This window comes from Antedon bifida, chromosome 4 (assembly GCF_963402885.1).
Source record: "Antedon bifida chromosome 4, ecAntBifi1.1, whole genome shotgun sequence".
Lineage (NCBI taxonomy): Eukaryota > Metazoa > Echinodermata > Crinoidea > Comatulida > Antedonidae > Antedon > Antedon bifida.
In genome coordinates this window covers 15,775,301-15,792,775 of record NC_136229.1, presented here as the reverse complement: position 1 = coordinate 15,792,775, position 17,475 = coordinate 15,775,301, and the positions used below count along the sequence as shown (strand labels likewise).

The window sequence follows — 17,475 nt, the reverse complement described above, 5'->3', positions numbered from 1 at the left end:
TTATTTTATTTAACAAGTCCTTGTTATGAACATGGAGTATTTTTGTGAATTTACAAACATCATGTTCAATCCACATTATATAGGCTATTATAAATACTTACTGTGTTATAAATTAAACAAATTTAACGACACTGATTATGTGCGAATAAAATATTTACTATGGATAAAAAATATCACATCAATTAATATTCAGTGCCTGATACACTTTCTTGCGGTATGGAACTAGTTAGAGTACTTCAGGTCTCACTTGTGTGTGTATGTGCCACTGGCTAATCTAGTTAACAACCTGGTAATCCACACTGCTATCTCGTAAATCGAGAATCAAAAGCAGCTCGAGTCTCTAAAACTCGAGCTGTGGATATTGTGTTACAGAATATTGTGTTTAATATTCATAACGACTATTATTACACTTTGTGGTGTAACCAGGAGCCTTGGTTCAACCCCATACCCCATTTAAGTGTTAAAAGGTTTATCCTTTTAAATACAATTATTCCTATTTTCCAATTCTTTGATCGTATATATATAGGCTTATATACATTTTTTTTTTTTATTTCCATCAGTGTTGGGATTTACTCAGTGGCGTCCATACATTTTGTACATTGAACACTTTGTATTATTAAGAACTAATTACTAAAGGCCTATAAACGATTTAGTTGGAAAACAAAGCGTGTGGCACGGTAGTAATAACATCGAATAATATGATTTAGGCTTTACTTTTAATGTATTTTACACGTTTATACATACAATACATTGATATTGTTAGAATATGACACAATATTTGGCTACTTTTTGTATCTTTGGCTATACAAAATGAAATAAATACAAATTTAAAATGTAAAAAAAAATGAAAATAGCTTAAAGAAATTTCTTTCTAAAGGCTCTGTCTACACTATCGAACTTGATTTGACAAACAAAATGATGTGCCCAAAATATGGTAGTAATATGACGCCATCGTGTCCATGGTGCATATCACATTTTCTTGTCATTTACAGTTTATAGTGTAGACAGAGCTTTATATAGTTTAAATTATAATTTAAAAATGACCATCATTTAGCATCAAGACTTGAACAGACTGTTAGTCTGAATTTACTTTAAACAGAACAATCTTGCTGTTTTAGAGACGTGGCTTCTTGTTAAACAGATCGTTATGAATGTACTTTATCATTATTAGCATCAATACTTGTTGAACAGACCGTTAGTCTGAATGTACTTTAAACAGAACAATCTTGCTGTGTTAGGTACGTGGCTTCTTGTTAAACAGATCGTTATGAATGTACTTTATCATTATTAGCAAGACTTGTTGAACAGACCGTTAGTCTAAATGTACTTTTTAAACAGAACAATCTTGCTGTGTTAGAGACGTGGCTTCTTGTTAAACAGATCATTCTGAATGTACTCTATCATTATTAGCAAGACTTGTTGAACAGACCGTTAGTCTAAATGTACTTTAAACAGAACAATCTTGCTGTGTTAGAGACGTGGCTTCTTGTTAAACAGATCATTCTGAATGTACTCTATCATTATTAGCAAGACTTGTTGAACAGACCGTTAGTCTAAATGCACTTTAAACAGAACAATCTTGCTGTGTTAGGTACGTGGCTTCTTGTTAAACAGATCGTTATGAATGTACTTTATCATTATTAGTAAGACTTGTTGAACAGACCGTTAGTCTGAATGCACTTTAAACAGAACAATCTTGCTGTGTTAGGTACGTGGCTTCTTGTTAAACAGATCGTTATGAATGTACTTTATCATTATTAGTAAGACTTGTTGAACAGGCCGTTTGTCTAAATGCACTTTTTAAACAGAACAATCTTGCTGCGTGAGAGATTTGGCTTCTTTCAGTCGTTTTGATCTTGCTCTCCATATGTTGAATTGTTCTTTAACCTGTTACGACAAAAAACAATTATTAGAACATAATTTACAACATAAAACAGCAAAAAGAAATCGAAGCACCACCTTTATTAGTCAATATACAGTAGAACCCCTCCTTTGGGACAGTCGTATTCAGGGAACTCTTTCCTGTGAACCGAATTAGGAACAATATAATTATGTTTCACTGGGCCAATCCCTATTCAGAGGACACCCCTACACCAACACTTTCTTGTGGATCGAATAAGGAGCAATATCTTTAACACTACACCCTATATTCAGGGGGACTCTCTGGGTCGAGAAGCTCCCCTGTCATACGGGTTCTACATTACACACATGCTGTTTAAAATGATCGGTGCCCTGTCATTTATTTGTTTTATTGCAAAGTATTGTTCCATATGCTTTTAACGTAATTACGTTCACGAGGACATTTAATCGTGTAGATATATACAATTTGTTTTTGTTTATACGAATACGATACGGCAATGTAAACAATCGGCATCTTTGGTTCCATAATCATAAATGGTTTTCCCATTACTATTCCCATTTTGATAGGCCTTTAGTTTTACAGTATTAGCATTTGGAACTGTTAGGTTTGAGTTAATTTAATTGGAAAACATGCATAATTATGATGATGTTAAAAAAGATCACTTGTTATGACGTCATAATCAAGATTATCAGAAAAATAAAACAAAAATCAATGATGGTTGCTAATTATTGCAATGAAATATTAATTGCAATGACATTTTAATTATTATATTTTACATGGCCTAACCCGCTTTGTATTGTACGGTTTGTGTGTTTTTTTGCACAGTAACGTAATTTTTAAGTTATCGAATGTTATTACTATTTGGGAGAGCGTCAGACCGAAGATCTGAAGGTCCCTGGTTCAATCCCGGGTTTCGGCATATGTCTACGACAATTTTTTTGTTAGTGCATTGTAAGTTAAATCAACGATTACGGTTTTTAGTAAATTCATTTTCGTTTTTGTATAATATTTTATTTATGTACACCGGAATTATCAACTGCCGAAATAGCTCAGTTGGGAGAGCGTCAGACTGAAGATCTGAAGGTCCCTGGTTCAATCCCGGGTTTCGGCATATGTCTACGACAATTTTTTTCTTTAGTGCATTGTAAGTTAAATCAAAGATTACGGTTTTTAGTAAATTCATTTTCGTTTTTGTATAATATTTTATTTATGTACACCGGAATTATCAACTGCCGAAATAGCTCAGTTGGGAGAGCGTCAGACCGAAGATCTGAAGGTCCCTGCACTAAGATACCATACCTCGATTTACATGAAAATCTAAATCATTATTTGTGACGTCACAAAAGCTTATTAAAATCTCGAGTTATCTGTATATTCAATACGGACGGAAACATTAAATAGCATGTCGGTCTGCATTTTTTTCAAAATACAGCATTTATTTTTATTTAGATTTAATTGATGTGTTTATTTCTAATTTGTTTAAACGTGCATATATATCTGGGTGTTTGTGTGAAGAATACTAAATAAAATTGAACTGAGATTGCATATTAGAAAAATAATAATGATCAAAATTTTTATTTATATTTCAACAAAATGATGATGTCTCTGCGGACTATTAAGATACTTACCTCTACATCCATGACACAATACACTATGAATATTGCAAGGCCTTGAGGGCAATTCAGAATAACGAATATATACTCGAATACTATGCTTGCGCTTGAAAAGGCAAACGGTCCAAAAACCCAAGTAATTCCAAAAACAGGAAGCAGAAAAATCGTCGCTTTCATTGTTTTTCTAAAAAGAAGATTAATTATGATTAATTATTTTGACACGTTCTATTTACTTTCCGCATTTATCAAACTACACGTTATGATAATCCATCGATATTTGTGTTGTGTGTTTATTACCAAAAGTTAATTAAATTTAACCTACATAACACGTTTTAAATTGTAATATAATTATATTCTAAACCTTTAACTCGGGGTTATCTTAGAGTATGATATGAATAATGATGATGTTCAAAAAGCAGTTGTAACCAGGGAGATTTAAAACAAATATATCATACTATTTTAAATCTCCCTATTGTAACGTTCAAACGTTATTCGCGTTACGCGTACGTGCTTGCGTTGCGTCCTAACAGTGGCACTTACAATGTACTCTCATTAAAACTCTTCTCATTTCTGCTTTGTCTTGATTTGGACTTCAAATAGACAGTTCTTAGCGTTTTCACTAAAATAATCATATTCACCTGTAACAAAACAACATGTTATTTTGAAATTTATTGATTGATATGAATTGATAATAAGGATACGCCTGGTGACTGTTAATGATTTCGCACTTTATTCATTACTGGATAGCACTTAACAAGATTTGAACAATCAATCATCACCTTACAAAAAAGTACCGAGGCCTAATTTATCAAAGTACTGAGATGTTTTCCGGATTTCAAACACGGCAATGCCTCAACGAATACCGGTAGGCCTGTGTACTTTTTTGTAAATGTTCGTAAGTAGTTATCTCTTGATTTCCGATAGGAATTTCACATGACGGATCAATTGATTCTTAATGACGTCATTGATAATGTTACTTATGTTAATGAGGATTTTTAAAAATGATGGAAGTCAAATTCATATCACTTTACCGTAATTATAATTAAAGCCGGTATTACTAAAGCATAGACTGCTCCATTGCTTTCGTTTAACCAACATCTGAAATGCAAAAGAAGATTATACTATATTATACTGTTATTTGTGCCATACTGACTGTTTTCGAACCGCGCACGTTATAGATTGAAAACGCCGACCTTTTCACGATGAGCCACAAGTCGAAAAGTCATTCTAAGTGTCAGTCAGAATCACGCGCACCCTTTTCCGCCAGTTCTGTATAATAATAAACGACCGGGCAGTGTTTAGGTGGTGTGAAGTGTGAAGCAAAGTTTAAATGGCTGTTCTATTGGATGTTGCTAATTGACCAGTCTGAACTGTCTCTTGTGTATGGCGCGCCAAGCTGTCATTTATTCGAAAATAAAGATATCTTAGTTTAAAACTAAGATATCTCTATTAATAGAGATATCTCTATTTAAAACTAAGATATCTCTATTTAAAACTAAGATATCTCTATTAAAAACTAAGATATCTCTATTGCTTTAATAAGTGACAGCTTGGCGCGCCATACTTGTGTTTTAAACTGGTCGTTGCATTGAGTACAGGTGGGAACCAAGTTTTAGGAAATCGAATACCAGCCATTAGTCTTAAATGAAAGCCTAACATAGAATGTCGTGTTTCATTTTAATTGCAGCGTTGGGAGCGTTATCTATTTTTTTCTTCAGTTGTTTACCATTGTTTTTTCTTTTAAATGTATACATGTAAAGGTCATTATTTTATTGAAGGTCATCGGAAATAACGGTCACATGATTCGACGGTTACGAACGTGAGCATTTCCGATAGTTAATCAAATCCATTTAATTCGAGGCTAATTATATAGATATTTAAAATATTGAAGATGTAATTAGCATTCATATAATCACCTGTCTGTGTTAAACTGGTTATAACAATTTATCATCTGTATAAAATATCGATTAGCCAATCAGAAAGCTTTACCGTCAGACTCGTTTGATTGTAAATATTATCGCATTTTAACTATCTAACTATTGGGAAGTTCATTAAAGGATTCTTTTCACACGAAACTTTCGCACTTTACTGCGACGTATACCGTGGCAAAATACGCGGCAATTTCACGAGACTGGTCCATAACCCTGGTCATGGCTTCTAAGCAATAAACCCCACAGGGCACGGTGGACATGCAAATATATATTTCAGCAAACTGCGCCCCGTAGCAAATTGTTAAACGATTATGTTTCTCGTTAATAGCTGGTGATTCCACTGTCATGATATCTATTTCCCCAATAAATTCGATTTTAATTCGGCAAGCTCAGACACGATCATGAACGGCTGATGAACAATCATGACCCACCATGTATGTTGGCGCCAACTTATATTAATTAATTATCTAACTAAACTGCCCGTCTGATCATTACTGCTTATACAGTAGAACCCCTCCTATGGGACCCTATCCAAGAGGGACACCCTATTAAGGGGACACTATCACGTGAAACAAAGAGAGTCAATATGTTTTAACACTTTCAGCCAACCCCTTGCTTAATGGGATGTGCCTAAGGGGATACTATCACGTGGAACGAAGAGAGGCATGTTTTATTTTATTTATTTATTTATTTATTTATTCATTTCGCTTTAACACTTTTAGCCAACCCCTTGCTTAATGGGACGCCTCTATTAAGGGGACACTGACACGTGAAACGAACAAGAGGCATTGTATGTTTTAACACTTTCAGCCAACCCCTTGCTTAATGGGATGCCTCTAATAAGGGGGACACTGACACGTGAAACGAACAAGAGGCATTGTATGTTTTAACATTACCTATTCAGGGGACACCTATTAAAGGAACAGGTTGTTGTGTCCTGAAGGCTCAGGTGTCCCTTTAATAGAGGTCATCTGTATCAATTACTTACGGTGAACTCGATCTGTAATTTCCATCTACGTCAACAGAAAGAGTGGTCACAATAACTAATGCCGATACACCGTAGCATACTATGAAATAGTTTCGAGGAACATTTTGCCTGGTTGAGAAGCTTTTAGTGACTTTGAAAGCTATGAATACGGCCTCTGCCATCATCCACATAAACATATTGAGAACGGTAAAATGTAAACAGACTCCAACACTTAAGCAAACCTGAATATACGGAAAGTAAACAATAACATTATTAATATATACAAAATGTAACATTATTTAAGATACTCATTTTTGTATTTTTGTATAATGTACTTTGTTAGAAGGCGTTAATTAAGGGGATCCCTCAGGATGTAAATCCTTTTTGAGGATTTAGAGGGCTATTATTATTATTACATTTTGGGCTACCCAGGGTAGCCCAAACAGTTAAAAACTGGTTTCCATTGGGGCCCTGCATTTTAATTTTTTTATTACGCTATATAAAATGTACAAAAGCAATAGCACACAGTTAATAATGTTTGTATTACAATGAAAAATATTGAAAAAAAAAATCTATCCCTGGTACCATACGCAATGATTGTTTTTTGTTGGTTTTATCTGTTTTTCTCCATGTATGTTATGGTATCGAAATATCATTTCTCATCATGTCATTGAGTAGAGTATTATCATGTCAACAGAAAGTACATAAGCTTGTTACTAAAATGTAGGCCTAAATATTATTATGATAATTGAGAGAGATAATATTACAGTAGCTATTTTTTCGATGGAATTATAACAAGTTGCGATGGCCTAATGAAGTAAGAGTAACGAGAATTTATCAGGTAGATGATGTTGTGCGCGTGTGTGATGATGATGGAGAGAACCCGAATTATATAACAAGTTGCGATGGCCTAATGAAGTAAGAGAAACGAGTATTTATCAGGTAGATGATGTTGTGCGCGTGTGTGATGATGATGGAGTGAACCCGTATTATATTGCCAATAAATAAGTGATGAATAATATTATTATTGTAATAAGGAATATGAAGGACACTAATGACGTCATATAAACAAAATATTACACAATGATATGAATATTAACGAGCTTTTTAATATTTACAATTTACAATTTTGTGTATACTCATTAATTCTATACTAATAAACAAAACATAAATTCTGAACCAAGATTGATTGTGATTATCATGGATTCAATGAACACCAAAGATTCAAAACCCAAAAGATAAAACATTATATGAAGCCCTGCATTGCACGTGCACTACAATGTTTAACGCATGATGATGATGAAGATGATAATATTCTATTAAACGATCGTTTAATAGTGCACGTGTTACAACCGCTAATGTAGAAAACGCCAGCTAATGTCGAAACAACCGTTAATGTAGAACAATCCACCGCTTATGTAGTAAAACCTCCAGCTTATGTAGAAACACCAACAGCTTATGTAGTAAATAAAAATCAACACCAGCTAATGTAGAAACGGTCAACAGCTTATGTAGCAATGAAAATTGCCTCCCAGCTTATGTAGTTACTATTGCCACCAGCTAATGTAGAAAATGTTATATATTTTACAAAAATGTCTATAATTCATGTGCAAGCATCGATCTTTACTTAGCTATCAGTCTTTCCACCTCTCGTAAGCGACCACCTCTCTTAACGACCACACCTCTCGTAAATGACCACCTCTTTTAAGGGACCACAATCTCTTTCTCTCTATTAAAGGACCGCTTCTCATAATCTCCCGTCACAACGACCTCTGGTAAGTGACCACCTCTATTGAACGTCCACCGTTTCTATTATTAAGGGACCACTGCTTATAATCAACCACCTCCCGTAAGTGATCACCTCCTCTCATAAGGAACCGCTTTTCATAATCGACCACCTCTCGTAAGCTACCACCTCTCTTAACGACCACACCTCTCGTAAGTGATCACCTCTTTTAAGGGACCACGACCTCTTTCTCTCTATTAAAGAACCGCTTCTCATAATCGACTATCTCCCGTCACAACGACCTCTGGTAAGTGACCACCTCTATTGAACGACCACCGTCTCTTTTAAGGGACCATTTATCATAATCGACCACCTCTCGGAAGTGGTTAATGATAAGAAGCGGTCCCTTAACAGAGACGGTGGTCGTTCAATAGAGGTGGTCACTTTCGAGAAGTCATTGTTACGGGAGATGGTCGATTATGAGAAGCAGTCCCTAAATAGAGGTGGTGGTCCTTTAAAAGAGGTGGTCACTTACGAGAGGTGAGGTCGTTAAAGAGAGGTGGTCCTTTAAAAGAGTCGTCACTGACGATTATGAGAAGCGGTCCTTTAATAGAGAGGAAGAGGTCGTGGTCCCTTAAAAGAGGTGGTCATTTAAGAGAGGTGGTCGATTATGAAAAGAAGTCCCTTATGAGAGGAGGTGATCCTTTACGAGAGGTGGTCGATTATGAGAAGCGGTCCCTTAACAGAGATGGTTGCTTACGATGTGTGGTCGTTTTAGAAAGTTGGTTGCTTACGAGAGGTGGAAAGACTGATAGCTAAGCTAAGTAAAGATCGATGCATTTGCACATAAATGAGACATTTTTGTAAAATATATAACATTTTCTACATTAGCTGGCGATAGTAACTACATAAGCTGGGAGGCAATTTTCGTTACTACATAAGCTGTTGACTGTTTCTACATTAGCTGGTGTTGATTTTTATTTACTCATACGCTGTTGGTGTTTCTACATAAGCTGGAGGTTTTACTACATAAGCGGTGGGTTGTTCTACATTAACGGTTGTTTCGACATTAGCTGGCGTTTTCTACATTAGCGGTTGTAACATGCAAGCATCAATCTTTACTTAGCTATCAGTCTTTCCACCTCTCGTAAGCGACCACCTCTCTTAACGACCACACCTCTCGTAAATGACCACCTCTTTTAAGGGACCACGACTTCTTTCTCTCTATTAAAAGACCGCTTTTCATAATCGGCTATCTCCCGTCACAACGACCTCTGGTAAGTGACCACCTCTATTGAACGTCCACCGTTTCTATTATTAAGGGACCACTGCTTATAATAGACCACCTCTCGTAAGTGATCACTTCCTCTCATAAGGAACCGCTTTTCATAATCGACCACCTCTCGTAAGCGGCCACCTCTCTTAGCGACCACACCTCTCGTAAGTGACCACCTCTTTTAAGGGACCACAACCTCTTTCTCTCTATTAAAGAACCGCTTCTCATAATCGACTATCTCCCATCACAACGACCTCTGGTGAGTGACCACCTCTATTGAACGAACACCGTCTCTTTTACGGGACCATTTATCATAATCGACCACCTCTCGGAAGTGGTCAATGATAAGAAGCGGTCCCTTAACAGAGACAGTGGTCGTCGCAATAGAGGTGGTCACTTTCGAGAGGTCATTGTGATGGAAGATGGTCGATTATGAGAAGCAGTCCCTTAATAGAGGTGGTGGTCCTTTAAAAGAGGTCGTCACTTACGAGAGGTGGGGTCGTTAAGAGAGGTGGTCCTTTAAAAGAGTCTTCACTGACGATTATGAGAAGCGGTCCTTTAATAGAGAGAAAGAGGTCGTGGTTCCTTAAAAGAGGTGGTCATTTACGAGAGGTGTGGTCCTTAAGAGAGGTGGTCGCTTACGAGAGGTGGTCGATTATGAGAAGTGGTCCCTTATGAGAGGAGGTGATCCCTTACGAGAGGTGGTCGATTATGAGAAGCATATATACATTAGCTGGTGTTGATTTTTATTTACTACATAAGCGGTGGGTTGTTCTACATTAACGGTTGTAACAGTGCGTACTATTGCATGACATGTGACCAACATTCGTCCAATCAAATGACAGGAATTTATTTAGGTGTTATATAATAATAAATGAAGTACCTTTTTTGATGTGCTGTCGATGCCAGACAGGAACAACGTATACGTAGCTATCAGATTGATTACCAAGTTTGTATGGATGAAAATACGTGTTGAGTTCCACAAATCCCTGAAAAAAAAGATATTTTATAAATTTCTATTATTTAATTCAACCTATATTCCGTTATTTTAAAAAATGTCATAAGCGTAGTATTCGTTGAATAGAAACTTTACAAGTTTCGAACTTGCACGTCAAACCGGCAACCAGAGATGAAGATCGCTACAAACTGTTCAGTATAAGTGGTATGTAAAGGCTACCAATAACAGGTGCAACGTGGAAAGGTAGAAAGAGTGAAAATTGAACGGAATACATTGGACGTTTATATAATTAGAGAACACTGTTTGTCTTTTGAATTTTTGATGGAATTTATATGTCTTCAAATGTTTGTTTTTTCTTTTGGCGTATAAAGTGGAATCAACACAATTTTCTCAGTTTGATTGCGATATCAAGGAATTATATGCGATAATTAAAATGCAAATGTTCGTTTTATGCATTGAATTTGGATTTTATAACTGTGGAACAAAATGGACTGGTCGATGCAAAAGTAAGTTAAGTTAAAGTTGTGTTATGCCTACTTTGGCTCCTTTCTGAGATTTAGTAGTTTTGAAAGCAATAAGTAGCTATCGTTACCATGGCAAACCAATAGCTTTAGGCAAGAGTTGTAATTATGGAATAGATGTAATGAATAATTCAGCTCACCTGAAGAAACAATAGACGGAAAGTAGACATACAAGGCTGATCAGAGATATTGACAATAGCACATAACTAATCGTATCCAACGCAATCATATCGGTGTATGATTTCTATGAGAAAAAATGTTAAAATATCAATATAAAAGAAATCGATGTTCTCTGATAATATCGCGATAAACATATCTTGGTATGCGAATGAGTGTCTTCAAAAAAACATTATCATTGTTTCTTTGAAAAACTCTAGGCCTATATAAAATGTCTTTTCTATAACGGTTTTTAATTTCAGCCTAAAATTAAAAACCGTTATAGAAAAGACATCGGTTATGTTATAGTTGATTCTATCACTGTACTACATTTATCATTATTTTATTATGGATTTCTTTGCCCCAATTATCATTAAAATCGTTTTCAACATATTATCCTTAACGTGTTATCCTCATCGTCACCATGTATATGTATATCCTATATGTCACCAGTTAATACAGTTATTCTCATCCGCATCCATAAAGAGTATTTTTGTGTATATTTTGGTTGCGACGCGCGAAGAACTCGGTAAGCCAATGTGCCAAGGCCCGATTCTAAATCCAATAATGATTATCATTCCAAGTTGCGCACAATTGACACACGTCATTTCATTCCCGTGTATTAAGATGGGTAAACTCCTAAATCTCATCTCAACGGTTTTTATACATTGCGTACGGACTTTGTGTATTAGTAATTATTCCTACGTACGTAACGCTGATGGTGGTGGTAAGCCGCAACTTACGGAGGTTTCCGTGACTCAGTAAAAGGTGACAAAGAACGTATTTCGTTTTCAAATCAATGGTGCTTAACTTTCCCAAGATAATATGATAAATGCTGATTCTTGTTACGCTTAGACTAATAATAATACAGAATAAGCATTTTACGTGTATTACTTTTAATCTGAGTATATTTCTGCTACACCATGTTTAATGGCTTATATCGCATCATTCTTCGTATAAAAATTCAAATTGTCCTGGAGGTGTATCGCTGTGCAAACTATGTAAATTAGATTTAATTCTTTGCCACAAGTAAACTTTTATATTAATGATGCTGCCTTTACCTTAGTAAACTTGTGCATTTGTTTGTTTAATTATTCATTATGCGTTCGTCTCTAATCAGCAAGTGCCACTCAATGAAACATTGTGCTTAAGTTTACAATTAAGTAGTTTTTATTTGTTATAATGTGTATAATGTATCAATCAATCACACAGGGAAGTCTGAAATGTCATTAGAAATTTAGTAATGATCGTGTTTTTTTTATGATTCCTGCTGAAATAGGCTATACAATATTCAGCATTTCTTTAAAAGTATCTCTCTTTTTTCCCCTCCCGCCCCCACCTCTCTCTCACTCTCCCCCTAATTGTTGTACTAGAAATCGTCTGTCTGTCTGTCGGTTGGTCCTGTGTCTCTACATGTGCAATTATCGCGTACGTATTAACAATATGATTACATACGTTATATGAGTTGACCTGTAGCAATATTCCAAAACTTGTGAGGTGGTTACAAACACATTTCACGTCTCCATCACTCATTACTTCAGTGGTGCATCCATCTGTGGACCAACTCCTGAAATAGAAACAATGTGAATGAATGAATGCATGCGCTGCTTGCACAGCATTTATTATCAAATATATAAAAATATTATATATAAAAAAAAAACAAACAAACAAACATGCTAAAAAAAACACATCAAAAGACACAAAAACATACAGGCAAAAATGTGTATACTTTAACCAATGTAAAAACATACTCCTATTTTAAGAAGTGAATAGAGGCTACTATCATAGTTAGCCTATCATAGTTAGCCTGTCATAATTGTAATTCTGTATAATAATACTATTTGAAATGACCCTTGACACAACTAAACAGTAGGTCTAATACACTCACCCGTACGTGTTGTTGATGAAAGAACAATTTGCGTTTAATGGTTTGTCTTCAATATAGTTTGCTAGTGCCTGTAAGTATACAAAAATACAAATTTGAATTAGGTTGATGTAATAAAATAGCAACTAACTAACTGAAATTGACTATTTAGAATTAAAATAATCTCAAAATGAACCTTTTTTTGTGTAAACGATGTACTCTGTATCTCAAATTTTGTACGATTAGAATAAACGCTTATTGACGTGAAATGACCAACCATTTGCACTCCTTCCAATTCACTAAAATAAACAAACAGAGCATTAGAAAAGGTTTTTAATTTTAAAATATATCATAACTTATATAATTACATTTACGATATGAAGTACACTTAGTATATTTCCCATTACAATTTAAAATTAAATGTAACTACAATCTCTTTGTGTTATCTGGATAAACCGAAATATTATGCTTACTTCTCTCAAAAACTGAGAATTAAATTAATCGAACATCCCCGTAATCAAATGGTATGATCCAGAATTTCAACCGCCTATGACCATCATAGGCGATTGACCATTTAAAAAAAATTGTGAGACAATTTACCATCAACATTTGCTATAATAATATCGAACTTTTAGAAAATCTAAATGAGAATCTAATGTTTTCTATTATAATAATATTCAATAATATTGACCTTTTGGAAGCATTGATGATTTGCAAGTCAACACTTAGAACAACGGCATGGCATTTTGAACCTGTAATTGGAAATTAAATTTCCTCGTAAAAAATAATGATTACTGTAGAACTCCTCCTTTTAGGACACCCTTATTTTTCTAAAGGTTGACAGTCACAATTTCGTTAAAACGAACTTGAGAAATGTGTAGGGGCCTAAACACTGCCAACTTTTTATTTGGGAAACACTCGCGGATGTTAAGGTGACACCCTTAGGTGTTATATGACTACTGTGTAATGAAACACTCTTACAGAAGTTCCGCAAACATTTTATTTCGTGGCCTAAAATCCGGTTCCTGGTACCAAACCGCGATCCAACTACTCAGCTGGACCAAATAATAAGACAATATTAAGAATATGGACCTGTATTCCTAGGTCCCCGGAAATTGCATTGTAAATGAATTGAAGGATAAACTTGCGCTGATGATCCACCGAACTTCAGCGCAGTCCGGGGTTTTCCATTATACATGTCACCGGGTTCACGTCACGCTTGAGCGTTTGGTATGTTTACGATAATTTTCAGCAAGATCAAACCACATAGGCCTAGGCCTGTACAGTACCATCAAACACCATTCATCATCTCTACATTTCATTGTTTGTTGTCCGTTGACAGATTGTAACTCACATGCTTATTGATAAACATCTAACTACAATGAAGTAGCTTTACGTAAGAAGTAAGTTAGATATTTTGTAATACTCTGACGTCAGAGTAGTTCCCAGTCTCTCATTGCTCAGCCAAAGAATATGCAATTCTCTTTAGGATTATGCGAACACAATAAATATTTCATCAAATCGTTAATATATAGATGACAACTTACAATTGTTCACGTCGATTTGAAATGTTAATTCATCTGCGACATCAGACCAGTTTCTGTTGTTAAGTGAAAGAACTGCAGTATCTACAAAAAAAAAACCCGATTCATTATTTCAAAAGTATAAACAGTAAAAGATGAGTTAGATCAGTTTTCTCCACAAAAATATAAACGCATTAAAGAAGGCAAATATATACATAGAGCACTATATATATAAACTATTGTAATATTTAAAGAATAAAAAAATATGATAAAATAGAAAACACTATATAATTATGTTATAAAATATATGAATATATAGTCTATCGATGCATTTTTCAGTACTCTGCTTTTGGATTTATAATATTTGTTGATAACATTGATACAGATACCAAATCATATGTAATGTCACGTGATTTTTGTCAAATTATGTTAATTTAATAAATAAAAATTTAAATAATAAAATTGATAGTTACTTACTCAAATATTTGTAATTACTTTGGCTCTCAGTCTGACCGGGTTGTAACTCATTTAGAAGCGATTGTCCTATGATGTCTGCAGATAATGACAACTGAAACAACTCCTACATAGTAACATAATATGATTACAGTTTATGAACATTGTTTTGTGCCTAGCGTTACCTAGATAAATAGACTAATATCATAGACTATTCTTCTTGAGGAGCAAGATTAAACTCGAAAAGTTTAGAAATTTATGGACACCTCTCTCCATAAAAGTATACGCAAATGATGCCAGTGCATTCAATACGGTATAGCTCTAAATAACACGTACCAGTTTTGGTGTTCCTTTTTCTCCGCTTCCCCTTAAGTCTGCCAAAGACAACAGGTTTTTCAATGTTTGGTAACCATATTTCCCGCTGCTTTTTGTTCCAATTTCCATTGTCGCATCTGTATGCTTGTTCTCTGCAGTCGTTTTCTAAATCAATTAATTTGTTTCACAATAAATTCCAAGTAAACGTAGTTTTATATATTTTGAATGAATTCAAAATAAGATAAAGTATTTTTCAGTTTTGATTGTCCATGATTAATTTAGATCATAGTAGGAAAATGTGTTATTTAATTGATTCGTTCTGGATATTAGGCCTAATCTATATTAAAATATTTGTTTAATTTTAACTGTTGGTATACTTGTACACAATTTTAATTAGAATGGAAAACTGTATTATTAAAATATGATTCGAATAATACCTGTTAATGAGATTATCAGATCTCTGCTTCATTATTAATAATTGTTATAAATGCTATGTTTTAAGTTTCTTTGTTTATTAATGGTATCCATCTGTCTATGCTGTATATAGTCTAAAGATAGACTTACAGGCTAAATCATATTATGCTGTATTAATACATTATACACATGCTGGCACATTTATGTACGTGATTCAAAACCTGGCCTTATTCCACCGTCAGGATAATTCAATTTTAATATGTAAATCTTTGAAACCATGATACAGCGTGCTTGATGGTTTTATCGAACTAAACGTTATTATATTTAGTATACTTGGTATATATATTAAGATGGACTGGCGTCATAACTATATTATATTAATATTCATAACCATACTCATTAATAATTCATGAAATTTCCTTCTAGGCCTAATTTACATTCTAATAAATGTCTCTTCACCTACAAAAATAACGTAAAAATGTATGTAGATGTATTTTGAAAGTCTATTTCGTGCCTATGGTTATAAACAGCCTTTTCTCCTTGAGGATCAATATACTCGAAGAGTAGTAAATTCATTGAACACCCCTCCCTAAAAATGTATGTGTCAATGTCAAATATAAGTAGCCTTAGATCAATCTTATAGTCTCTTGTAAACAACATTTCTTACCGGTGCCATTTTAGAAAATTCTTCATCATCCAATGACGTAATGTCCATGATTTTCGTCACCACAATTGTTTCAAATGCAATACTAGGCCTAACATCTAATGGAAATGAGATAATATTGCAATTCTTATCAACAGGCTGTAGTGATTTCCATTTAAATTATTCATTAATTGAATAGAGGTTTTGCATTATTTCTTATACAAAAAATAAAAAAACCATCGTCTCCGATTTTTTTTTATTCATCCATCCGTCAATTTACGTTATACCAATCCATCCAACAATGTATTCACATGTTTTGTTCTTTTATTTATCCATTCATTTTTCGTGTTTACTATTCATTTACGTTCTCTTAAAAACTGTCAACATGTTATACGACAACAGATACGCTGAAATGTTGTTACGTGCACCATAACATGCCTATGAGCTTAAAAATAAATTCTGCCAGATGCATACCTACGAAGTTTCTTTTTTTTTTACATACTGCGAATCCTTCGTGCCATTTTGGATTTTTGTATGTTTTACTCCTCCACCATTTGCCGCTCTTTGATTCAATTGATACACCTAGATAATAAAAATAACATTTACTTTAACTTTATGATACAAGTTTTTAGTAAATGAAGAATATTAACTAGAATATTTTTTTTTTTTTATTCATGTTTTGTTTTCAAATGAACCTGGTGATTGATTTAAAATATGTATTCTGAGTGTAAGCAGGGAAGAGTGAATTTCACTCTTGCCTGGTGTAAGTATTCTCACCGTATTCCTTGTAAGAATCAAAAGTTTTGATCCTAGTTTTCCATGGTGGAGTGAATGTTAAGTTCGTACCATCTAGCCAAACAAATTTTGCATCAGAAAGCTATGATAAAAAATTGAGCATTAGTTTCAATGTTATTGACTTTATAGACACAATAATTTAGCAGGCATTTTCTGTCGGTTGGTAAGTTTTTAATACAAATGAACGTGTTATAGTACTTACAGTTACATTTTCTTTGACGGTTTCTATATTATATAAACCAATATAGCAGTGTGTGTTAGGAGAACACAAGCTCTTTACAAAGTTGTTTTCGGTTTCATCATGTATTGATGCTAAATTTGAGTTCATTTTCTCACATTCGTTTGATGCATTCTCCCAACTATTGTCGTTAAATAGGTAGTAACAATGTTCATTTTGGTATTTCCAATTAGGTTCGCATTCTAATGGAATAATAAATAATAACAATGGTGAAAAAAGGT

At 34.2% G+C, this 17,475-nt stretch overlaps 1 protein-coding gene and 1 non-coding gene across 2 annotated transcripts; one reads left to right on the top strand and one right to left on the bottom strand.

The window, feature by feature from the left end:
- Positions 1 to 66: 66 nt before the first annotated feature.
- Positions 67 to 17,422, bottom strand: LOC144841345 (adhesion G protein-coupled receptor L4-like). Its single transcript, XM_078697652.1, has 18 exons — positions 17,219 to 17,422; positions 16,999 to 17,098; positions 16,696 to 16,803; positions 16,246 to 16,340; positions 15,186 to 15,329; positions 14,874 to 14,976; positions 14,421 to 14,501; positions 13,565 to 13,625; positions 13,070 to 13,172; positions 12,898 to 12,965; positions 12,465 to 12,576; positions 10,994 to 11,097; positions 10,258 to 10,363; positions 6,394 to 6,614; positions 4,506 to 4,572; positions 4,015 to 4,112; positions 3,490 to 3,658; positions 67 to 1,887 (listed from the first exon to the last, which is right to left on the bottom strand). Exons 1-18 carry the CDS (start codon positions 17,342 to 17,344, stop codon positions 1,801 to 1,803), a joined length of 1,953 nt encoding a protein of 650 aa, XP_078553778.1. The 5' UTR covers positions 17,345 to 17,422; the 3' UTR covers positions 67 to 1,800.
- On the top strand, positions 2,900 to 2,972 carry Trnaf-gaa (transfer RNA phenylalanine (anticodon GAA)). The gene has a single exon. It is a non-coding gene; the product is annotated as a tRNA-Phe (tRNA).
- Positions 17,423 to 17,475: the final 53 nt, after the last annotated feature.

Excerpts from the sequence above, each read along its gene's own strand:
- LOC144841345 (XM_078697652.1), bottom strand. The coding sequence starts at position 17,344 with ATGAACTCAAATTTAGCATCAATACATGATGAAACCGAAAACAACTTT. Across the intron at positions 16,804-16,998 it reads TGATTCTTACAAGGAATACG|GTGTATCAATTGAATCAAAG; the intron begins GTGAGAATACTT and ends TTTATTATCTAG. Across the intron at positions 6,615-10,257 it reads TCGACAGCACATCAAAAAAG|GTTTGCTTAAGTGTTGGAGT; the intron begins GTACTTCATTTA and ends CCGTATATTCAG.